The sequence below is a fragment of the Anthonomus grandis genome, chromosome 20 (assembly GCF_022605725.1).
Source record: "Anthonomus grandis grandis chromosome 20, icAntGran1.3, whole genome shotgun sequence".
Taxonomy (NCBI): Eukaryota; Metazoa; Arthropoda; class Insecta; order Coleoptera; family Curculionidae; genus Anthonomus; species Anthonomus grandis.
The window spans coordinates 377,669-404,211 of record NC_065565.1 but is presented as its reverse complement, the minus strand read 5'-3'; the positions used below and the strand labels follow the sequence as shown (position 1 = coordinate 404,211).

The following is a 26,543-nucleotide window of genomic DNA, read 5'->3' as shown; positions in this document are numbered from 1 at the left end:
CACCTTACACAAATAAAAACAATTAGAAATTTGATAAAGTGTTACAAATTTTTTCTTACAACTTCTGGATATTTTATTAATATTATTCTTTAATCGCTTATAGTATAATTATTTTTTCTACAAGCGTGCGGAAAATACCACTACGCACGCATTTTGATTTGGAAAATGCAAAAAGTTTTTTTTTAAGTTTAGTACAGGGATCTCAGAAACTAGAGGAGATACAAAAAAAATTAAATGGGCAAAGAAAAGAAAAAAGCTGTCAGAAGATATCAGAGAAAAACTGATTTTTTTAAATTTTTCTAGCTTATTTTAAAAGAAAAAAGTTGTTACAAAAAATATAGGAAATTTTATTCTAAATAAAACCATACAAAAAAACTTTTAATAGAACCTGTCATTTTTGACATATGACATTAAAATGTATTTTTTTATATGAGAACCATTTTAATTTTAATTTTTAGTTAATGCGATATGTGTTCTTAAAAAACTTTTATGTCATATGATTTAGAGTTCAATTCCTATAATTTTTGTATTTAACTTTTTTTTCTAAAGATAATATTTACGAAGTTAGGACAATTCAAAGTGTCCGAGTTTCTTGTTTCTAAACATAAAAAAACTCGCCCTGTACAGTACAATTTTAGATATATCGTTCACTTTTCCATTATACATATTCACTTAGGCCATGAAACGACCCAAAATTTACATTAATACTTTTCCAGCAGAGATGGAGCTAGAAAAACCAAATTTATTACCTCTATGCGAAAATAATAAAAAGGATACCTTTAATCCAACCGGTGGTCGTCGGGTTTATTCGAACTTAGAGAAGTATTCTTAGAAATATGTATTTTATCGTATATACCTAATACTACAATAATAAAACCAGTATAATACTGAATAAAACCAGGAGAAAATTTTGCAAGCAAAATTTTTTCTTGAGCGGTATTGGACAAGACTATTTCACGAGATTAATCAAAATTCCAAAAAAAAAAGTTGGTTTTGGCCAGGTAGGATTAGGTAAGTGTTTTGCCACTAGAAAACAGGCTGTTGCTATGCTATTTTACTGGTGTAAAACACTCTAGTGAAATAGTCTATGAAAAACCTTTATTTATAAAATTATTTCAAAAATTAAAATATGAGTTTAATAATTTGAAGGCCGACTCTGTATTCTATAAAAGCAGCTTAAAAATATTAAGCCCCACACAATGAATCAATCGGTTTATTGATGCAATATTAGTAGAAGTCAATGGTATATCTAAAATTCTATAGTTAACAGGAAGATGAGTTTTTAACTTATTTTTATTTCTTTTTTTTTATTTTTTTTTGAAATTTCCTATAAGCACTTATTTTTATCGGGTCAATGCTTTTCTTGTTAGGTTGAAGTCTTAAATATTTGACAAATTTTTCGTCTTTGCCTTTTAATATTAGATTAATTTTTTTGCACCAAAAAAAAAGAGAGCACCTTACTACATACTTTAAAAAGATCTTGTTTGTATCGTTATGCTTACTACAATTAAGTAAATTAGTGTAAATCTCTTTTGACAAAATGTTTTGTAACACTATGGAAACTTTTTCCCTGTCACATACTCTAGGTATTAAGTAAAATAGCCTTGTTAATGCCTCACTAACTAAATAATTAAGATAGGTTCCTGGAATCGCTAACTTACAATTTTCATATTGTCGGGCTTGAATGAAATCAAGATCCACCATTTGATCTCTACCAGACATGTTTTGTTTACATCGTTCACATTTAATTAACTTATTCATTTTTCTTAAAATAAATCCAGATATATAATTATAAGTGCATTTAGCTATTTTTGATCTTCTTATAATTAAAGCAGGAGGAAGGCTTTTAATATTTTCTTCGATATTTGTACTTTTTTCTTCGCTAACATCTTGTTTTTGGAAATTATCATTTAAAATGAAATGTTTAAAATTATCCAAGGGCCCGTCAGTCTCATCCTCCTCACAATTGGCCCCTGGTGAATGTCTCGACATAAAATTATTAGTTAACAAAGCCTTAAACGAGGTTATAAAATGATTAACACTGGGATTATTTTCCCTTCCACTATATCCCCTAACACATGAAAAAAAATTTTCTAGGGCATCCTGTTGGATAACCCTTGTCAATATATATGCTTTTGGATATAAGGATATTAGTATTTGACAAAGATATATAAATCCTCTTATAGTAATAATTAAATTTTTGATAGATGGAACAATGATAAAATTAGTACCTACTTTATATTTCATGGTTTCTAATATTTTTATTGCCTCGTACCAAAAAGAAATGTGGGAGCTACCTGCTGACACCCCCGCTTTTAAAGGCTTGCCTGCTACTTCAAACTTTTTACTTGAATTTAGGGAGTCAAAAAGCTTGTCCAAAAAGAAAATTAAATTTGCTGTTTCGATTGCATCCTTATCCAGGTTCAAAGGTACATCTGCAAAAAAAATAATCAGAAAATAAAGACATAAAAAAACATGTTAAATATTAATTTAAAAACTTACTCCAACTTAATATTTTCTTCATGTAAGATGCAACTTGGTGACTAAAAACTTGCGTACAGCATTTGACCCGCATTTTTCTAATTTTTCCTCGAATTACGTGTTCGTCTGTTAGTTTTGAACACAGACGAACGTCTTGGTCTTCTGTATCTAAGAAATACAGCTGCTCAATGTGGTCCCACTTCGCAACATTTGCTTCTCCATTCAATTGGAAATGAAGATCTTTTGTAAGTAAGTTATTACGTATTCCTTTAAAAAGGTGTGGTGTATGACACACCACACCTTTAGGGGTATGACTTCCTTTTTATCCACTAAAAAGCCGACGTATCTGTCATCAATTCCTTTTTTTAAACAGTACTCTCTGGTTTCCTTCTTTAATTGGTTAATGGCAGATTGATTTGGGGCTCCTTGATCGCAGACTGTCGCTAATATATTAAGACCTATTTGATGGCAATGCTGAACAATTTCTTTTATAAATGTTTTAATTGTTTCTGATTTTGTCGGCCCGTCATTAAAAATGAAACAAATGGGTTGCTTCCACTGTCTAAACATACCCTTAATCATAAAGACCAAAGCATAATCCGCTATTTTGGAATATCTTTGCCCAGTTCCAAAATCAGATAATCCTTTTATTTCATCTTCACGGCTATCATATGTTAACAGGCTCCCAATTGAAACTTCATCAAAAAGTAAAATGGCATTTTTATCAGCAGCTTTCATTTTGCGAACCATCTTCTTTAAATTTTGAAATAAATGATGGTTTATTCCAGGTTTTAAAGGAATTTTGTTAAGCATCTTAATCAAGGTCTGCTTAGAAGGTAACGCAAATATTTTTGACAGCAGCCTGTACCCTTTGCTACTGGCCTTTAGAAGTGTCAAAGCGAGCAGCTTTTCATCTATGGAAAATCTCCTGACTTTAGGCTTTTGGTTCTGTGTTCGTACTTGAGATAGTATAAAATTATAGGTCTGAGTATTGACAGAATTTATCAGGTTTTCAAATTTGGAAGTCTGGGCCAACTTTTCAGCTTCGGCCAACCTGTCTTTAAAAGACTTATTCTTTCTAATAATTCTTGCAAGTCTAATGCTTGAATCTACAACTTTTTTATATAAATGACGTGCCTTTGGTGTTAATAAATTCTGCCTAGTAACATTGACCTCCTTTAAAATAGATTGTCTTTTGAAATCTAAAAAACAATAATATATTTAGTTTTATACAGACTATATAGTTCAGTTCAAAAGTCATTAATTGTAATACATATTATGTTATATACCAAAAATATTTATATTCATTATTAAATTTTGCACATTTTTTTTTCCGTTTTTGCAATCAATCTGCATAATAAAATATTTCGTGATAAAAGTTAAACAGTAAGATTATGTTATTTTCTTAAAAAAAAGTTGCTCGGGCAAAATTTTTTTTTTGGGGCGCGGTTTTTAAAATATTTTAAGGTATAATTATTATATGTAATAATAATATGTATATTTTCATTCAAGGGTATGACAATCAATCTATAAAAAGTAGCTGATGAATGATTATTGATTGAACGAAAAAAAAGTCGAAATCGAGTTTGGACCTCAACAAGTCATTATTTTATTAAACAGGTTGGGTTGGGTTGGGTGACCTAAAGTCCAAGCCCGACTTTGATACAGTTGTAATATATAGTGAGCAGTGAGCTTCTTAAAAAGGTTGGAATACAGTTTATAATTTAAGGGATTGTTAAAAATGTAGATAAAAAACATTTACTTACTACTTGGAACCTCCAATGGTAACTCGAGATTTTGGTCAGGAATCTCCAATTTTTCGTCTGCTCCTTTGGTTAACGTTGGGGGAAGACCGGGACGACCAGTTGGGGTCTTATCAGACTTAAGAAATGCATCATTATGTGGATTACTACTGGAAGTCTTGATAGTCATAGAGGTGCTTGGAAATGCATCTACTGGCACTTGAGGGGTTGTCTTAGAGGTTAATAATCTTTGATTTTCAGATGGTAAACTACTTTCAGCCTGATGTACTTGTACTTCTACTTCTTGATGAGATGCTAAAAAAAAAGATTTATGTACAGGGTGTTCCAAACTAGAGGAAATATTGTATTTTTTTGGATCGGTTTCTCAAAAACAGTTGAAGATAGCTAGACATGTAGTACCCTTATTAAACATTATACTTAAAATTGACCAAAGAATCAAAAAATAATATGTATTACATAGAGCGTTCCATTTAAAAAATGCACATAGCGTACCTCTTTTGTTTTTAAGGAAATTGTTTTATGGTTCCTTTCTTAAATGCCCACAGCTAAATATAATAATATAAAAATATAATATTTCCTCTAGTTTGGAACACCCTGTACAGTGAAATAATTGTTTTTAATAAAGATTTTATCTAATTATAATAAATAATTGATAATTAATGTATAATTAATATCTGTTTTTTAAATATTTCAGGAAATAATTTTTAAATCCATTTTAAGAGAAAAACTTTCTATCAATGTATGCTCTAAACATTTTAACTTTTGAGATACAGAGTGACAAAGTTTTTAAAAAATCGGTTTTTTAATAATTGAGGCATCATAAAAAGCCCTAAAACACAAGATTTTTGTAAATATAGGTAATTTTTCGTTAAAATTTATCAAATTTGCCTAAATTAATCACATCGTCCATAACGTTGCATCGCCGGGCGGGCCATAGGAAATCCCATGTAATTTTCAACAAGGTCAATTATTGGCTTCCCTAATTATTTTACAAAAAAAGTGTATTTATGTTATTGGAAGAGCGCTAAAATCTGTATTCAGTAAAAGAAGTTTCAGCATTTTTTATTAACCCGTTTAAGAGTTATATTCAAAAAACCAAATGAAAAATTTTAAGTTTTTCATTACTTTGTATTCACAGGTATGACCGTACCTGTTCTGTTATTTTTTTTTACTTTGAATAATGGACTGCCAAATAGTTGTCATTCCAAAAATGCTCTTGAAATTATGTTATTCCATTTAAAAAAAAGGGTGAATGGAGACAAATTAATTTAATATGTTTGAAAATTTTGTTTTTTAAGCAATTTTCAAAATTTTTTTTTGGTTGATAGGTTTTGACAAACTCTTTTTAGGCATAATCAAACCTCATTCCAGGGTCGAACTTATGGGTAATTAGGGGAGGCCAAAGAAGGTCAAAATTCAGAAACTCATATTAGGGCAATTTTTTAATTTTTTTTAACAACGGAATCTTAATCAGCATTATTAAAAACCCCCTTATACAAATTTTTAGAGCTCTACTATACAGGGTGTTTTAATAAAATTTTCATAAATTTAATAAAAAAATGATAATTTAACCCATATATTGGATCGCCCTGTATTAGGTATTGATGTATTTGAGTTTAAAATTATTATATTGTTACAGGGTGATCCGATATAGTGGTCTAATTAACGATTTTTAATAAAATTTATGAAAATTTTATTAAAACACCTTGTATAGTAGAGCGCTAAAAATTTTTATAGGGAGGGTTTTTGGTGATGCTGATTAAGATTCCGTTGTCAAAAAAAATCTAAAAATTGCCCTAATGAGTTTCTGAAATTTGACCCTCTGCTAAATTACTGCTAACAGGGCTACTTAATTAGGAAAAATGTGTGTTAACATGGTGAAATTATAACTTTCATTTAAAAACCGAGTTAAAAACTATTCTTCACCTATTCACCCTCACCGCACCCAGCATTTAAATCAAGTGAGGAATCAAGCGGTCTATCTATTATAGAACCAAAATAAAGTCAAAACAGGAACAGGGAAGATGACTTCACTCCACTTCGAGGCATGTAAATATTATAGGCTATGCAATAACAAATAATACCCAACTACTAGACTATTAACTAACCCTACTACTAACTACTAGATTATTAGAGTACTCTTATACTAGTTTGTAACACCCTGTATAGGTCTGGATCCTTACCATTATTATTGCTGCTGCCCATAAATAAAACAGGAACAGCATCATCAGAAATTCCTCTTCTGGATCCATCAAGATTAAGCTTTTCTGGGCTAAAATGCCTGGCACAAACCCGAAATTTTCTATGAATTTCATCATAGCAGTAGTTGTTTAGTATTGGATTTTTAATATTATCAACCCACATTTTAAACATGTTCATATTATATAGGTCTTTTGGTTTGGGGAATTTAAACCGTCCACTATCTTGGTCAGTGGAGTTTGGCACGCAACATTTATGTTTTCTTTTTCCATAACTCATTTTTACCAATTTATTGTTTCATAAATTATAACTACACAACACACACAGGAACGAAAATCAAACAAAAACACAATACTTCGTACTAAATAAACACTAAACTAGAGACTGGGATTCACCCAAATCATTCAAAACAAAAATCAAAAATAATTAAACATTTGTCTGTCTGTTTGTCAGCTCCATCTATTAATAAAACCGTTAAACGTCGAAATCGTTTCGATTGTTGACGGCAAAAACTCAGATTATTGCTTGTGCCGCCATCGGTGATTGAATGCATCGTTCTCAACGTATGTTCAGCTGGGTCCATTTAAGATAATTTTCTATGAAGGTTATTTTTTGTGATCAGTGTTGCCGCACCGAGTTTTTGAAATGTACTAACCAAAAGCAATTAAATGTACTAGATTGTACTAAAATTTACGATAAGGTGAAATGTTATTCGTTTCTCGTAGAAAATCCCCTTTTTGCACTGATAGAATTAAACAGCTATGTTTTTTAAAGTATTTTTATTTCTTTTTATTATAAAAAAAAAACAAAAATAAAAATATAAACTTAAATTTCTAATTCCTTTATAACTATTTAATAATTGACAAAAACTAAATCTAGTATCTACTAAGGGCCAATTTTACAAGTTCGAGTAAACACCAAACAGAAGATTAGTTTGACATTACTGACGTATATCTAATGATATAAATGTCAACAACGTCAAACTAATCTTCAGTTTGGCTTTTACTGGAATTTGTAAAATTGGCCTTTACTAATTTATACTTAGAATAATATTATATATGTATAATTAAGTAATTATAAATAGTTATTTATAATTCCTTAATTCCGCAGGAGGTTGCCACTCCCAACAAGTTGTGTTTCTAATAACCTCTTTGGTTAAAAGTAGATTGTGGCATGCTGCTGTTTCTAACAAATTTCTATTTTTTCTTTTAATTAGGTTAAGACTTGAAAATATTCTTTCAGCCGCAGCGCTCCCATGTGGTAAACACAATATATAAAAAAAAAAAGAATACAGAGAAGGAAACATAGGTTCATTTAGAGAGTTTTTTAATAGGCCCAATTCAATTACAAAGTTCTCTATATCCATGTTTTTTAATCTTTCCAACGACACATCAGAAAGTAAAAGCATCCGCCACTCTAAATTAATTTCTTCATATTTGTCTGTATGAACTATATTAGGGAAATATTTTACAAGGGGAATAATGGAAAGGACTTTTTTATCGGAAAAAATATTTTGTGGATCTACCCAAGTTAATTTCGTGTATAAGTCATTATTAAGAGGAAATCTTTGTTTTATTTGGAAAGCCAATTTTATGTAAAAATTTAGGCAGTTCAAGCGAAACTTGTGTAATTCGTTTTTATCTATTGGGTTATTTTCAATAATTTCCTGTACTTTTACCCCAAAATATACCCCCTCTAACGGCAAAAAATTAGCAGGATCTTTGATTTGAATTTTGTCAATAGGCGTACTGTTAATGTAATTTGAATTTAAAAAATTTGTTAGGATTTGTTTATAAATAGAAGAAATTCGGGGCAGCAATTGATGTAAACGGGGCTTTTCTGATTGGAACTCGATATTAATTGCGTTAATTATTTTGAGGCTATAAGATAGAAATGATAAATACATTTTCGTAATTTGATTATTAAGTGCTGATAATATGTTGTTAATTTTTGGGGAGGATTCTTCATAAGCAGTTTCGGTAAAATATAATATGAGAGCATTATACTGCTCTTAGGCTTTGTCCACAACTTGTTATAGCGACAACCACCCTGTCTCAGAAAGTCGTAAAATTTTATGTGGTTTCAGCTCACAAAAAGCTTGAAATTCTTTTAAAGCATTCATTCTTTTTGAACTGTGAGAAAAGTGAGCATAAATATATTTTATTAATTCGACTAGTTCTTTTGGTATTTTAGCACAAGCATAAGATGAACATAAATTAAAAGAATGCGAACTACATCCTACAACGACTAAGTTTGGTAATCTTTTTTTTTAAAGAGCTTGAACGCCATTAAATTGTCCCATCATTGTAGCACAATTATCGGCTGCAAAACCTGCCATATTTTCTATGTTAACTCCTGATGATATAAGGTAATTTGTAAAACAGTCGTAGATTGAGACAGCTGTAGAATTATCCTCAAGCTCAAGGAGTCCTAAGAAGGCATCCACAGTCTTGTTTTTAAAATACCTTACCAGAATAGCTAAACATTTTTTTGTGGATACATCAGTGGTTTCGTCGATGATAATTGAATAAAAAACTTCAATTTTCATTTAAATCAGCAACAACTTGTTTTTTAGCGTACGGACCAATGCATTCATTAATTAATTTGGTAGTTTTAGTTCTGCTGCAAGAAATTCCAGCGGCAATTTCCGAATCTGGACAAATAGATTTTATTAACCTGGGTCAATGTTCCATGGTTTTAAATGAAATATCATGTTCGGCTATAAAAGCTGCTAGTTTCAGTTCTCCTTCTTTAATTAGTTTGTCATTCTTTCACAGAGTTTTTTTTAAAACAACGTCTATAATAGGTTGTTTATTTGTTACCGCCATTTTCATATTTTTCATATGTAGGTCATTTTTGTCATGCCTCTTCAAATGGGAACGATTTCCTTTTATTTGCTTATTGCAAATTTTGCAATAAGGATAATTACTATTGGGACATTTTATACACCATTTAAATTCTGACTCCCAGCTAGAACAATATTTTTGCACATACCTAGGCTTCTTTCGGCGTTTTTCTGTCAATTGTTCATTTGATGAAGAGTAATCATCACTTGATGTTTTGTTACCCTGGTCTTCCTTATCTGTCGAAGTTGATGGCTGATTCTGCTGATCATCGTCAGTAGATTTTTTTAACCTCTTGACAAACCTGAGAATTAAAGAATCGTAAAAGTACGAGTAAAGAGTACGAATACTTTTAAAAAATTGGAAAATGTAAAAAGATTTTGAAAAAATAAACAAAATAAAAAAAAATAACTTTATTTGCCATAGTACAAACAGCTTTTTTTTTACACAGCACATAGTTTTTTTAATAAACATAATTTAACAAAAATAAAACGAAAATTTTTTCTCTAAAAAAACTAAATAACGTTTATTTCTTAAATAACAAAAATATCACAACTTCTTGGGAAAGTTAGGAACTTGAAAACTAAACATAAATTCTTAAAATTAAACATTCGTAGAAAATAAGCACACTTTTGTATAATGGATTGCACAAACAAGTTATTCTTAAAACTAAACTAAACTTTTTAGTTTCTTTATAAAATAAAAAAATATATCAAAACGCTTTTTGGCAATACAACTACCTAAAAAACTAAAAACCAAACATAAAATCTTAATTGAACATAAAATCCAAGCTAAACATAGTTCTTTAAAACGACAAGTTTTTCAAAATTGCCATCAGATAAAGCATGCCTCCTTGGACTATTAATTATTGTGGCAAACGAAAATAGTCTCTCAACGGGTGCGGAAGACGTAAGTGGAGTATTAAATTTTAAAAATATTTTTTTTATTGTTGGGTAATCTTCAAGCATATTTAAATTTGTTCCGAATCACTAATATACCTTAAATACTCTAATTCGGCTTAGTTTTTAATTAAATTTGCTTTTTCCGAAAAACTGGATTCATTCTGAGGATAACTTGTCCCCGGAACGTTCTCATCACCATAAGCATCAGGTGCTTCAGAATCATCAAAATCAAAAAATTTATGTACAGACTTACAAGCAATCCTTTTAGAATTTTCATCTACATTTTTTTTAATATCAATAAAATTATTTGCTTGGTTTACCACCATTTTTTCTATTGATGTTAAACTTGGAGACAAAGGGTATGTTTTACTAATAACATTATACCAGCGTAACTTAAATTGAGGGTGTACAACCGAAGCTATTATAGCACTATGTACTTGTTCGTCTATTGTAAAAAAAAGTTTAAACCTACTTTGCAATCCATCGAGGCATGCTTTAACTAACGGCGATGCGAATTTAAAATTGTTTTTTGATAGCTTGTCTAGTTTATTTTTTAGTGAAGCTAAACATGGGAGCAAAAGACCATAAAACGTATTACTTTCGCCTTGCAACACATCTAAAGCAGCTGCTAATGGTTCCATCACTTGACAATATTCTTCCAAATATAAAAGTTCATTTTCAAAAAAACAATTCTTTAAATTGAACCGTTTAAACAAATCAATCATTTTGTTTTTGTCGTTTACAATTTTCTTAATGGAATCATAGTACGAATTCCAACGTGTGGCTCCAGGAAAAGAAAGTGTATGCTCCAGAATATCTAAAATAACCTCTGAAGATTTCGGAAATGTCGCTTTCTTCCATAATGAATTGCATTTGGTCAATGCCTGCGAGTGTCTTAATTTTAAAACAGAGTTGCCATTTATAGCTTTATTGCAGTCAGTAGTGCAAATTAAATTAATATTGTGACTTGTACAGCGTAAATGATGGGGTAGTCTATGTTGTTGATCAATAACTTCACCGTCATCCCCAATGATTTCAAATGTTATTTCCTCAGCGTCTTGATCATCAAAATTCTCTTCATCGGACCCACTCCCACTACCTTCATTAATTTCGGTAATATCAAAAAAACTATCTTGCATATCAGTATTAAGCATACCAGGTAGTGTAACTCCAAATTCTTTAAAAGACTTAACAAAATTTGACCCGTTATCGGTGACAGTTGCAACGATTTTATTTGTGTCTAATCCGTATCTCATATGTATATCTTCTAAAATACTAGCGATTCGATCGTATGAATGAGTACCTTTAAATCTCTGACAGGCCAGGGTCACTGATTGACGGCTAAAGTCTTCATTTATCCAATGGCAGGTAACCCCAATAAAACTTCTTTTTTTTCCTGACCATATGTCAGCCGTTGTACAAACATATTGAATATTCAATAATTCGGATTTTAATTTTGCTTGCCTTTCTTTGAATAGTTCTGAGATACGTCGAGTCAAAGTGTTTCTGCTAACCAATTCAAGATTAAATCCATCAAATAACTGTCTAAAACTTGGATTTTCTACTATTGATAATGGACTCATGGTGTTAATTACAAATCTAATCAGTCTATTTTCGAATTCTGTTTTATTTATTGTTTTTGGCCCTTGTTGTCTTGCAAAATATTTTTGCAAAGTAGTTTGCTGCTCAGCTGCAGAACTAGTTATTGCATTTTTTAATTTATTTTCCTTTTTAGCAGTTTCTTTTTTTTCATTTTTATATTTAATATACTCTGTATAGGCATTCTGATGAGTTGTTCTTAAGTGTTTGACGAAGTTGGTTGTGGTTATTACGGAACCCTTTATTTCTTTAATTTTTGGTTGGCAACTTTTACAAATCGTCAGAATATGGTTAAAATCTATAATTTGTTTGACCTAGAGAATAATTTTTATTTAAAATCATAAAGCTCAAAAATAAAAGTAGTTCTTACCTCAAAAAATTTCCCGTCCAGAGGCATTTTTTGCAATTCTTTTTCGGATGTTTTGCAGATTCTCATCATCGTCACCATCGAGATATTGGGAGTTTCAGTAATATTCTCAGCCTCAGCCATATTTTCACAATTATTACGCTTGCGTTTTTTTGTCGATGTACTAGGTGTTACGCGTGTTACAACACTCTCACTGTCAGAGCTACTGTGGTCGGCACTACTTCCACTTTCCATTTTTGTACTTAAACCTAATATAATACCTAAAAAGGTAAGTACCTTTTATTTAATTTTTTTTCAAAACATAAAAACAAAAACAACCAACCTTCTTCGTTACAAGTGCAGTGCTAAATAGGTATGATACGAATTTTATGATAATAGATTAACCACAACACAATATCCTATGCCACCAGGTACAAAGCCAATATTATGTACTGTATGTAAGTATACATAATATTCCAAAAAAAAAAAACGAAAAAATTGAACCGATAAAAACAGAATCATAGAAAGCGCAATTAAAGACTGAATCCATCTCCAGAATTGCCACCGTCCCCTCTACTCAAATAAATAAGTCGGCACGGCCGCTAAAGAGTCAAAGCGCACCGCCACTATAGCGGCAAATTACTTTGAAGGCGCCGCGCGATATTCGGCGGTAAACATAAACGAAATACTCGTATAAAATACTTGTATTCTACGAGTAGAATTTTACGAATACATTTAAATTTACTTAAAAGTACGAGTACGAGTAGTTTTAAATAAAAATACTTGTAAGTAAAAGTCACGAGTAGTATTTTTTATCCGTAACCCAAATACGAGTAAAAGTATTCGAGTACTTGGGCAGCACCGCTTACGTATTATAACTTTTGGTATGCCTTTCGCCCTTGGTCCTATTTAAAATTAAAAAATGTACTAGAATTAGGTCTATATATGATAAAAGGTGCTTTTGTTCTTTGTTGTCGAAAATGTATTAGAAATAGTACAAATGTACTCAAACGGCAACCCTGGCCAGGAATTACTAACTGTCACGCGCCAGTTTTGACACTAAAATAGTAAAAGGCGCCACCAAAGCGCCACCTTTTGACAGGACGCAAAAACTATTAAAAAATTAGCGGCAGTTTCAAATATTGGACAAATGTGGATTTCCTTTTATTCACAGTTTCCTATACCGGGTGCTGCAACTCATTACGCACCATAGAAATTACAATGCAAAAATAAAGAAATAGAAATTCCTGCTTCCCTAATTGTTTTAGCTAAAAAGTCTATAGGATCTTTTTTTGTAGCAAATTAATTTTGCTATAAGAAAGAATTTTCATAAAACAAGATATTTGAATCGTGGAGGCAAAATCGTCGAAAATATTCCTTCCCTTTTCCCTTCCCATCACTTGTTTGCTAATTAAGAAACAAACATTACCTTTTTTGAAACTTCAAAAATCTGTCATATTATGTAATAACAAAAATATTTATTTGCAATAAACTACTGTACAAAGTTTAAACTAATAATTACACTAATATAACTATTTTATAAATAAAGCACTTGAAAAGGTTTAGGGATGGTTCCCTTAAACTTTTTTTTATTCCCTACTACCCTATAGCAGCCTCACTATAGGTTTACAGGCAAGGGTGGCTTGGCCGTAGTAGGTTGAGCAATAAGAACTACTGGGTGTAGAACTCAATACTGGTTTGTTCACAAAAATTAACAACTATTTATATCAGTCTTAAGATAACAATTCGAGGTAATTATACAAATCAAGGTGAGCATCGTAATCATAATTTTAACTATTTACTAATTTCAACCTTGCGAACTTATAGCAAACGTGAGCTTAAAATCCATCGCAAACACCTTGACCGGCTAATATAAACAATTTTATATAAATATGTATGAATATTTAAAACTACCAAAAAATGTAAAATATTTAAAAAATGTCGTTTAGACAGCACTTATTTCCCGTGTACTAGTTCCAGAATAATAAAGTTTTATCATCTCTACTTTTTCCTGTATAGAATAAATCATTTTAGAAATTTGATACTTGTAATTTTGCCTCCACGATTCAAATATCTTGTTTTATAAAAATACCTTCTTATAACAAAATTAATTTGTTACAAAAAAGGTCCTATAAACTTTTTAGCTAAAGCAGTTAGGCAAGCAGGAATTTCTATTTCTTTATTTTTGCATTGTAATTTCTATGGTGTGTAATGAGATGCAGCACCCGGTATAGGAAACTGTGAATAAAAGGAAATCCACATTTGTCCAATTTTTTGTCAAAAATTTGTCCAAGCGGGAGTTTCAAATCCCGCAAATTTTTTAATAATTTTTACGTCCTGTCAAAAGGTGGCGCTTTGGTCACTAATGACTATCACAATCACTAATGACTATCATGTGGTTTCAGAAAAGTTTTTCATAATGTTAATCTTGAGGTGCTACTTCAGAAAGCGGCAGAGAATAAAATTGTGCAATGAGAATATTGAATCTGTTTTTTCAAAATGGGAGGGGACACATTCAAGGGTACCACAGGGGTCAGACCTGCGACAAAACTCTCCTGTATGCATAACAGCTGCAGATGTCATTATGTTTGCAGATGGTGCATTTTTGCTTGTAAAACAAAGAGAACAAATAAACACAGTGATTTCAGAAATTGACGGGTGGTGTATATACAATGGAATACAAATAAACTTTGAAAAAACTAAATGAATGGCATTTTAAAAACAAAATACAGTTCCAGACAATTAGGAGAGTCCAATATCAAAATAGAAACATATGCTATTCAACTCTTAGCAGAAATACCAAGACAGATATCTGCAAGGCCCAATTTTAAGCAGTTCAAACTGTTAACTGTACTTTCATTATACAGTGCTTTTTTTTGAAGTCCCCCCCCCCCCCATTTATTTTTTGAACGGGTCAAAAAAAAATTTTTAAACTTGGCATAAGTAAATTGGTCTATAGATACTATTTTTCACTGTAAACTAGGTAGTTGTAAATTCCAAGATGGCGGCTGGGCGACATCTTGAGAAAAAATTTTAAATAGAAAGGGGGGTCTTGTGGTACCTCATTTTAAAGGTCTCAATGACCTGTCTAAAAGTAACAGCCAAAAAAATACACTGTTGCGATTTTATTAACGTTTTTAATAGAATACAATGAAATACTAATTTACAATTAGCAAATAAACAATTTATCAAAAGAAAAACAATATTTAATTTAAAAGATGCTGGAAATGATTTCCTTGTACCTCTTGACACATAAATAACCTATCTGAAAATTCACGTCAAACATTTTCAAATACATCTGCCTCAATATTTTGACAAATGTTAGCGATTCTTTGTCGTAGCTCAAAAATTGAGGCAGGTTCTGTTTCGTATACCTTTTGCTTTAGGTATCCCCACAAAAAAAAGTCTAGCGGCGTTAAATCTGGTGACCGAGCTGGCCATTCAATAGGACCCCGACGACCTATCCAACGACCAAAATAATTATCATTTAAATAATTTCTCACATTCCTGGCAAAATGCGGAGGAGCACCATCTTGTTGAAATGTAATTTCCATGTCAAATTCATGTACATTAGCCTCAACAATTTCTGTTATGAGAGGATCGATAGCATTTTCCAGCATATTTAAGTACAATTCGCCTGTTAAATTTTCTTCTAAAAACAGCGGCCCTACGATATGATTCCCTAATATTCCTGCCCATACATTGTTTGCATATTTTTTGCGGATACTGAGATCGGGTTTCACGAAAAATGTGTGGATTGGTATCACTCCAATATCGACAATTTTGTCTGTGGACATTACCATTTAAAAAAAAAGTACATTCGTTAAAACAAATGTTGCGCACGTACGTAGGTTGCCTTTCTACTCTCTCTGCCATAATTTCACAGAATTGCATTCTTCGGTCAGGATCATCTTCAGTCAGTTGATGGACCATTTGGATCTTGTATGGGTGAAACTTATTTTTTTTTAAAACTCTCCATGCCGTCGAAGTTGAAACTTCACAGATATCAGCAACAGTTGGAGTAGAATGTTGGGGATTTTCTATTATTTCGCCAATTATTTGGACTTGCTTTTCTTCTGAAATAGACATATGGTATGGGCGTTTTTTATCCTGGACAGTACCAGTAGTTGTAAATTTATTTACAAGTTCCCTTAAATATTTACGGCAAATAGGACGATCAGGAAAACGTTCGTTGAAAACCCTTTCAGTCTCATGAAAATTACGCGTTGCTCCATAAATAAAAATTGCTTCTACTTTTTCCTTCAATGGACGAGAATTAACCATTTTGAAAAAAACAATAAATTCAAACTGCCAAACACACTAAACAATATCTAACAATGACCGATACAAGAGTAATTTACCGGTTAAGGAAAAATATCTTAAAATTTTTTTTCGAGTTTTTTTAATAGCTATTTGGTTTTTGGAATGTCTAAATAATGTTCAATAACCTTTAACGTGAAATGTGACATACGAGGGCGGTTCAGTAAGTCATTAGAAACCAAAAAGTTAATTTTTAAATCCAAAATTCAAAAATTATAAATTATTTGTATATTATTATTAAAAACGTTAATAAAATCGCAACAGTGTATTTTTTTGGCTGTTACTTTTAGACAAGTCAAAACGGAGTCCACCGAGTCCATGTAATAAATATTAAAAGTACTCAATAAAACCTTTTAAATGAGGTAACACAAGATTTCTATTTAATGCATTTATTCAAGATGGCGCTTATGTGTTATTTTGACATTTAGAACTGTCGTTTTTATGTCAAAATAAAATAGTGACGCATTTATTTTCGTACACTGATTTTTACCTATTCAAAAATCATAAAAATGTAAAACGTTAAAATAAAAAAAAATACTTTTTTATTAGGCCGCCATTTTGAAACGAGTTAAGATATGGGTCTAATATTTCAGAGTTATAAAGTACTCATTGAGACCTTTAAAATGAGGTACCACACGACCCCCCTTTCTATTTAAAATTTTTTCTCAAGATGTCGCCCAGCCGCCATCTTGGAATTTACAACTACCTAGTTTACAGTGAAAAATAGTGTCTATAGACCAATTTACTTATGCCAAGTTTCAAAAATTTTTTTTGACCCGTTCAAAAAATAAATGGGGGGGGGACTTCAAAGAAAAGCATGGTATATACTGGAATATCTTATATTCTTATATAAAAACAGATTGTTGCAAAAAAGCTTTAAATATATGGCAGCAAAGTTGTCTAATAATTTACCAAATGAAAAAGCATATTAATATATATAAGACCTCCTGGAGCTTAAATTAACATAATATTACAATTTAAAATTGTCAACAAAACTGTGCCAATAAATTTAAATATATAGCTAAAGTGAAAAGGGAATATCTCTATATGAGCAACTTATTGAGAAGCAATTTTTAAAGTTATTCTTGTGATTGTATCAGATATTTACATTCATCTTTGGAGTTATTAAAGAAATTGATACAGGTACATATTAAAGTTGAAGACCCAAAGTTATTTAGTATAGTTACATTTATGAAGACTCATTATCAGAATTAATTCATCACTATCAGCTGTTAAACAGATTCACTAAGACTACTTTTCTATTTACATGTCTAAGCATTAACATCAAAAGCAACTGTTAGATCGTTTTATTATTCTTCTTGTTGCGCCCAAAATAGGTTAGAGTATAGGTGTAACAGAGATTAGCAGGCATTTGATACATTGTCTCAGTCAGTTATCAAGTGATTTATATAAAATATTTTAAAGATTACAAATAAAGGAAGTCTTTTGTCTCCAAGAAAAATGCATATAGGTCACTTAGGTAAATGTATTATGCATTTTGGCTGTGTAAACAGCCATCATCAGATACTAAAATAAAATACAGGTAATTCAAGACAGTTTTAAAAAAGAGCTTATTCGTTATAACAATACAGACTTAGAACTTACCAGAACATTACAAAAAACATATACGTTCACCAAATAAAACAAAAATTACCCGTTATCGGGAATAAAAAACAACAATAAATAAAAGAATTAAAATTAAAAACATAGTACAATAAGGACATCTACGATTCAAAATATAAAATTTATACTTAGGACGATACAGATTTTTACATATTAAAAGAAGGTACCTTTAAGGAACTATTGTATATTAGCGTTGCGTTAAAGAAAAGATTTTAAATTTTGACTAATACAAATGTTAAAGATGAAAGAGTCAAAAACAATAAAGGTAAAAGTTATTTTCTAGGGCTAATTGAATCAAAAAAGCGTAAACTGTCAAACTTAGTTTGCTCATTAATGCATGTGCAGTCTGGGGAGTTTATGGCCCTATTTATTTCAAATGCTTCCAACAAGTCCAATTGTAACCCTTTCTCACAAACATGCAGAACCTCAGTGTTAGGTCCCGGATCAAAATTATGCCCAGACTCTAATATGTGGTTCGCAAAAGGGAAACCTACAGCCACAGATACAGTAATACCCTTTACCTCTAATCATCCCTTTAGCCAAAAATTTGCCGCTTTTAATTGTTTTTTTCATAGATTGTTCAATATAGACCCACTAAAGCCATCTACGTCGTTTGCTACCATTAAGGTTTTTATAAAAATATTTGCAATCCTGTGGTATAAGATGTAATACAGATTTTATATCTTGTAGCTTTGGAGCAGAAATTTCCTTACCATTTGCCCACATGGGTAGAAACAAATCTTTAAAGGTATTGGTGTTAGGTCTTTCAACTTGCCTTTTTTTATATCTACTTCAATGTATACCTCGTCCTCAAAACTTTTTTCAAAAAAGATAGAATGTGGTTGGCTTTTTTTGATTAAAATTTCTCGGGACTTAAGCCAGCTTATTTTTGGTTTGTTAATATCCGTTTTTCTGTTACAAATTGTTTTTTCAATTTCTGCAGTTGTAAAAAAGTCTAAGGATTTCATACGTGTGACCATAAATTTGTTTTTTGTACGACATTGTTCCATAACTCGAATATAATTATCGGTGTGCCGCACCATAATAGAACTACCCGTTTTACTGGTCTACGACGGTCCTATAAATAACTCGGCCAAGAAATCAAAACACGAATTATTTTTAAAATACAACTTTAATTGAACGAACGTACCACGGAAAGGTTTTCTCGATAACTAACTTACAAAAGTATTGCGTCAGCGGAGTAAGGCGTAAAGTATAAGTATAGACTAAAGAAAACATTCTTTTTTTTAAGCGAAACTGTAAGCCGGCCAGGATATGAATAATAATATTTCTCACATATCGGGTGACTTAAACAAACGTGAACTTATTAGGTATATAATAAAAATGATTATACTTTTTGCTTAAATCTATAAATAAATACCTAATGTTCCTAACATTCTCCCACCTTAAAAATGTTTTGAGAGAACAAACATTTTTCACCAACAAGAGTTAACATCGACAAAGTAAAAGTTAAGAGTACCTACCAACTTCTCGCTGATTACAGTGAACATCTCTTAGGAAAAACGTCGCGGGATTCTACAGGCACGACCGCACCGTGTCGTTTTCACTTCGTCAACTCGCGCATTATTTTCTTCTATAGAGGCGTAGATTGTCTCTCCTTTCGCGCTTCTCTTTGGGTTCTGGTCCTCTGTCTCGGATTCAAACTCAGGAACAGCACAACACTCTAGAGGGTATAACCTCTGCACTGGTCTCAGCAACTGTCCTCCGATGGTATTCACCCGCACCAATCGAACCTTTTTGTCTTTACCGGGTAAAAGCTCTATGACACGCCCGACCGGCCAACTCAAGCGACGAGTATTATCATTACCGATTAAAACTAGATCACCAGTTACAATCTCGCGAGTCGCTTTTTTACCGCACAAAAGTTTCAGCTGACCGAGATACTCCACACGGAACCTAGCTCGCAGCTCTTGACGTAAAACCTGTAATCTTCGCACTTTGCGGCATAAAGAGTCTCGATCAATCGCGTCACAGTCCGGGACACCACTTTCAATTTGATCCCGCAAAAACATAACTGGATTTAGAGGAACTAAATCTCGAGGGTCTCCAGATACGTAGATAAGTGGTCTTGCGTTTATAACTGCTTCGTAGTCGCACAAAACAGTCAGTAAATCTTCATAATTTAATCTGGCATTTCCTAGCACTTTTCTTAACAACCTTTTTAAAATCCCAATTAAACGTTCCCAAAACCCTCCCCACCAGGCCGCAGTAGGAGGGTTAAAACGCCAAGAAATCCGTTGTACGACTGTTTCGCGCAAAATCATGTCCCAGTCTAACTTTGAAAAAGCATTCTCTGCACCCGTGAAGTTCGTACCGTTATCAGTATAAATTGTGCTAGGCCTTCCTCGCCTCGACACGAACCGACGCAGAGCTTATTATGAAACATGATGTGGACATAGACGTTGTCAGCTCCATATGAACCACCCGATAAATAGCACACGTGAACAAACACACCCATACTTTATCACCATTTCTTAAGTACAGCGGTCCTGCAAAGTCGATACCTGTTATCTCAAAACAGGCCGCATCACGCACTCGATCTATTGGCAAGGGTGGAGGTTCTACATTAAACGGTTTTGCTTCATACCTATTGCAAATTACGCACTCTGACGTAATAGATCTAACTGTTCTTCTACCCCCAAGAATCCAGAAGTTTTCTCTAAGTAAACTCAGTAAAATCTGGGACCCAGCATGACAGGATTTCTTGTGCTTTTCCATTATCAAACAACTAACAACATGGTGTTTCGCCGGTAAGACGATAGGAAAAATGGTAATCTTCTGTGTCCGCTCTATTGGACATCAAACAAATGAGTCCATCTTCAGCAACAAACGGATTAAGACTGCTGATCCTGTTTTCCTCTCACCGGAAAATACCTCTTGTTGCACTTTTTTCAAAACAAAAATCTCTGCTGCATTATATTCGTCCACTGTTAACTCCCCTAAAATCTTCTGGTTGAAATATTTACAATTATGGATAAGACGAAAGGTCCAAGCAATCATCCTTATGGTCTTGGTGTATGAAGAAAAATACTGAAGATTCCAATCGCTAGTACCACGGGTGTTTAAAAGCGTAGTCACTAACTTTTTCTTTCTTTCTGCACCAATCTCTTCCTCATCAAAAGCGGTTGAACCACATGATCTCTCAAATCTGAGACATTGAAGACATTTATCTTTTTTAGGAATGTGGAATCCAATATTGTAATCTGCGTTAAAAACATTCCTAAACACCCTCTCCCCAACAACGTCTATTCCTTGTGTAAGGTGAACCTTTTTGTAAACTTGATATAAATTAGATAAGTTTTTAAACTCCTGTGGCAAATACACACGAAATGAATCTTTTCGAGCATAGTGGGATGGAATGGCCGGAAGGGATTTAATAAAGTTATGTACTGCAACCTTGGCAGTCTCTTTGGTTATGTTTGGTGGAATGCTCTTGCCTCGCATATCTTCTTGGGCAGAACCAAATGATGCGTTACTTATTGTATAATAAATAAATTTCTGAGACACATCTAACGTACAAGCTAAGAATTGAAGGCAAACTGCGCGTTTGCCTTCACCTTCGTTTATAAAATACTTAAAAGTGTACTGGCGTTTTTCTGATCCAGTAGATCTTTATCCAGTCTTTCGTCGTTCTGAAGAAAGGCTCCAAAAATGATCGAAAATTTGTTTTCTTTTCTCTTCAGTCATAATTTCACAGTTGTTGCCGCATTTTTTACCTGTACACGGATTGGGCCTTAGCTTTTTGGCAGACTAAAGTGCCGTCGCTTCTTGTATATTCCTGGCCGGATTGTTTGGCTTTCTTTTTAACTCTCCTCTTATTTTCTTTTTTAATAACACTGCCCAGTTCTCCAACAATACTTTCCTTCTCCCCATTACCTGTTCCTTCATTGCCATTTTTTTGCTTCTGCTTTTTTTCCACACGTTCACAACTATTTCTAGATGAAGAATCAGATTCTCCTTCCCATAAATCCGAATCGTCACTTCCATAAACCTCTGCTAAGAAAGCTTCGTCTTCAGATAAATAATCCATGTATGCCAAAGTTTTTCGTTTTTTATTTCGAAGTAATTTTCCTTTTATGACTGTTGAAGGACCAGGACTGTTTAAAATGTTGTTTGTTTCCAACACGTTTTGTTCACTATGAGTTAGAAAGGAACTATTAGCGGGTTGATTTGTTAGTAATTCTGCTAAATGATCTGAGGTAACAGGTTCTGCTATATTTGCGGATTAAGGAGCATCATCAATCAATTCTGTGATGGAATATTCTATATCATCAAACTGTTCAAAAACAATTTGTTGGGAGTCCATAAATATTGTCGGTATTAACCTCTGAAAGGATAATTTAAATTAAAATACCTTCAGGTAAGTTATGAAGTTTTACGATACCTCTACACTATCCATTTGTTCTTGTTTCATATTTCTTGAAGCACTTTCACATACTAACGTAGGTGAACAAATTTCTTCAGGAGTATTCTGAAATAATTACAAGTTAAAACAAATTATGACTTTATAGCGCTTGGGGAAAACGTTCTTTAAAAAATAGATGCAATAATGATAATTACCTTGTGACAGTCAATTGAATTTAGTAGGTTTTTGCGAATTTTCTCTTTGCTTTCATAAGGTTTTGTTGAGCGCTTGGCTAAATCCACCAACATTTTCCCTCTAACATTATTCATTGTTTTCTAAAATCACACTGTTTAGTAAATAAATAACAAAATAAGTTATCTAATAGTTAAATTCTCTTCACTAATAATAAAAAAGAACTCACTTCACTTCACTAAGCCTAAAGATATCACATTCATGGAGGTATTTTCCTAAATTCGTTTCCACAACATTCACCTACCACTGCTGCCAGCGTACTAAGCGACTAAATAATCATTCTTTAATTACGACAGGACAACGAAGGCATATTATCCAAACGACAAGTCCGAACACACACCGATGTAGTTTGTTAAAAAAACAGGCCCCTACAATACTGCAATAATGTCTTAACAATCACATAGTTCTTTTATGATACCAAATAAAATGACTTAAAAACCATTTAGTTCGGAATTACCTTTGGGTAAAATAGGATAAGCGCCATAATTCTTGAATTTTTAATTCAGGTAAAACTACTTAAGTAACTCATAGATGTTTGTCACGATAAAGGAAAAACAGTTCAAGTGCCTTTCCTTTAAATAGTTTTTTCAAGGTAAACCAGGATAAACGCCACACATGGGAAAAATGTGGGTTTTTGAAAAAGGCTTAACTTTTTTTTTGTTGGTAGATAACCTAAGTCAGAAATTGGTCGCTTGGTAAATAAAAGATTTAATACTCTTCAAAATTCATGATTGACTTAAGCGACACAAAGATAATGGTAGCATGTTTAAAAGTAGTCCAAACGACGCAGGAAAAAAAATCGCATTTAGTAGTGTTTTTAGTTTTTTTTGTAAAAAATGTCGCTTATGACCTTTTTCCTTTCAAGCATCGATATTGGTTGTTCTATTAAGAAAAAAAGAACTTTTTCTTTTTTTGTTTCTCTTTTGTAAAGTTGTTACTTATCTTTTTAGTTAAACACAAGGTGGATTTAGACAATTCAGTGAGAGATTTAAAGTGGACTGTATTTGTGTGATTAAAAGTAAATGTGGAAAGGTCAAAAAACCAGCTTTTAAAGATCCTTACCTTAATGTGTCTGTATCCAGCTTCAGCAGGCCTGCTCTGGACTTATTGGGTCTTCCAATTCGGGTTAAATCACTAAGAGTGGTTGCGGGTTTGATAAGTAAATCACGATCTGTGATGCGGTAAGATTAAGACAACAGTTGCGGAAATAAACGTATAGATCACGACACTGGAGTCAATGCGCGATGATAAAATGCTAACAAGGAAGTCGTCTTCTCTCTGGTCTCCGTTCAGCACAAACCAAAGGAATTTAGAAATTTAAAGGCTATCGTACACGCGCAGATTTGTTGTCGTTATTACTTAATATAAAAATATTAATTAAATTGGTTATAATAAAAGGAGAAAATTAAATTAAATGAAATGGTAGTTTTCATTTGGAGAGAAAAACAAAGAAATATTATAAAAAGAAAAAATTGAAACTATTTGGACGTTCACAAACTAAATGTGGACGGACCAGATATCCTCTTTCATCCTTTTTCTTGCATTTTGCCAACTTTTTATATGTAATTCATGTTCTGCTTTTAATTCCTCCTTTTTTTACTGTCTAAAGAATTATTTATGTTTGCCTTAAATGTATCACAAGAGTTACATGTATCTTTTTTTAAAGGCTTAAATTTTAAAGTAAATTCAGACAAAAATATACGACGATATATAAGTAACAAAACTAACGGGATTTTCAACCTCTTCTTGGTAGTTTTTATACATCAATGGAAGTGTGCACTATAGCTTCTTTTTATTAAAGAAAACTTCGGCAAGAATTGTTTTAAAAAATACTGGATATATTAAAAAACACAACTAACTACTTGATTACAAATAAAATGGAAAAGTTAAAAATAAAGTAAAAGGTTTTAAATGGTAAAACGATGACGATAAAAATGAGTGCGCTGCTCTCGATAATCTTAATACGAAAAAAAAAATAATAATTTTCACACACGAATTACGTGGTGGCCAAAATAAAAACTATTTTTAAAAACAATTTATTTCGACTGAAGTACAAATATATCTAACTAGTTTTTGTTCCTTGGGTCCTATATATACAATCTTAACTTAAAGATAAGCAATTGCTGTCAAAGCACTGTAAGCAGTAATATAATATAGTTAAAATATATAGAATAAGCAAAAGGGGGTATATAACTCCTCCGCCCTAAAATAAAAGCATACCCTTTAGGGTGTGGTTTTACAAATATAAAATTAAAAATAAAAAGAATAAATCGATTATTACACAATTATTTCATTTTCGTCATTATCGGGTATTCTGTCATTATCGGGTTTTCTCTTTAAAACAAATAAGTAAATCCATTTTCCTATAAAAAATAAACAAATTAAAATTATAAATAAATATAGCAAAACAGTCCAAAAGTTAATTGATTGGATATTAACAGGGTCTTTAATTTCTTCAAGGCGTCTTCGTTGATCTTGAAGTGCAGTGGAGAACTTCTTGGTTTCTTCCAAGCTAATAGTGTTATATATTTCAACCAATATTTCAACCTTCTGGTTGAAATATTTACAATTATGGATAAGACGAAAGGTCCAAGCAATCATCCTTATGGTCTTGGTGTATGAAGAAAAATACTGAAGATTCCAATCGCTAGTACCACGGGTGTTTAAAAGCGTAGTCACTAACTTTTTCTTTCTTTCTGCACCAATCTCTTCCTCATCAAAAGCGGTTGAACCACATGATCTCTCAAATCTGAGACATTGAAGACATTTATCTTTTTTAGGAATGTGGAATCCAATATTGTAATCTGCGTTAAAAACATTCCTAAACACCCTCTCCCCAACAACGTCTATTCCTTGTGTAAGGTGAACCTTTTTGTAAACTTGATATAAATTAGATAAGTTTTTAAACTCCTGTGGCAAATACACACGAAATGAATCTTTTCGAGCATAGTGGGATGGAATGGCCGGAAGGGATTTAATAAAGTTATGTACTGCAACCTTGGCAGTCTCTTTGGTTATGTTTGGTGGAATGCTCTTGCCTCGCATATCTTCTTGGGCAGAACCAAATGATGCGTTACTTATTGTATAATAAATAAATTTCTGAGACACATCTAACGTACAAGCTAAGAATTGAAGGCAAACTGCGCGTTTGCCTTCACCTTCGTTTATAAAATACTTAAAAGTGTACTGGCGTTTTTCTGATCCAGTAGATCTTTATCCAGTCTTTCGTCGTTCTGAAGAAAGGCTCCAAAAATGATCGAAAATTTGTTTTCTTTTCTCTTCAGTCATAATTTCACAGTTGTTGCCGCATTTTTTACCTGTACACGGATTGGGCCTTAGCTTTTTGGCAGACTAAAGTGCCGTCGCTTCTTGTATATTCCTGGCCGGATTGTTTGGCTTTCTTTTTAACTCTCCTCTTATTTTCTTTTTTAATAACACTGCCCAGTTCTCCAACAATACTTTCCTTCTCCCCATTACCTGTTCCTTCATTGCCATTTTTTTGCTTCTGCTTCTTTTCCACACGTTCACAACTATTTCTAGATGAAGAATCAGATTCTCCTTCCCATAAATCCGAATCGTCACTTCCATAAACCTCTGCTAAGAAAGCTTCGTCTTCAGATAAATAATCCATGTATGCCAAAGTTTTTCGTTTTTTATTTCGAAGTAATTTTCCTTTTATGACTGTTGAAGGACCAGGACTGTTTAAAATGTTGTTTGTTTCCAACACGTTTTGTTCACTATGAGTTAGAAAGGAACTATTAGCGGGTTGATTTGTTAGTAATTCTGCTAAATGATCTGAGGTAACAGGTTCTGCTATATTTGCGGATTAAGGAGCATCATCAATCAATT

The 26,543-nt window shown here is 32.2% G+C and overlaps 1 protein-coding gene across 1 annotated transcript; it reads right to left on the bottom strand.

Moving 5' to 3' along the window:
- Positions 1-469: 469 nt before the first annotated feature.
- LOC126747826 (uncharacterized) lies at positions 470-2,750 on the bottom strand. Its single transcript, XM_050456729.1, has 2 exons — positions 2,503-2,750; positions 470-2,435 (listed from the first exon to the last, which is right to left on the bottom strand). The coding sequence occupies exons 1-2, from the start codon at positions 2,573-2,575 to the stop codon at positions 1,294-1,296; spliced, it is 1,215 nt and encodes a 404-aa protein (XP_050312686.1). The 5' UTR covers positions 2,576-2,750; the 3' UTR covers positions 470-1,293.
- Positions 2,751-26,543: the final 23,793 nt, after the last annotated feature.

What these genes read in the sequence shown, in the direction of transcription:
- LOC126747826 (XM_050456729.1), bottom strand. Translation starts at nt 2,575, where the DNA reads ATGCGGGTCAAATGCTGTACGCAAGTTTTTAGTCACCAAGTTGCATCT. An exon ending in GAAGAAAATATTAAGTTGGA is followed by an intron (nt 2,436 to 2,502) that starts GTAAGTTTTTAA and finishes TTTTTTTTGCAG; the next exon opens with ATGTACCTTTGAACCTGGAT.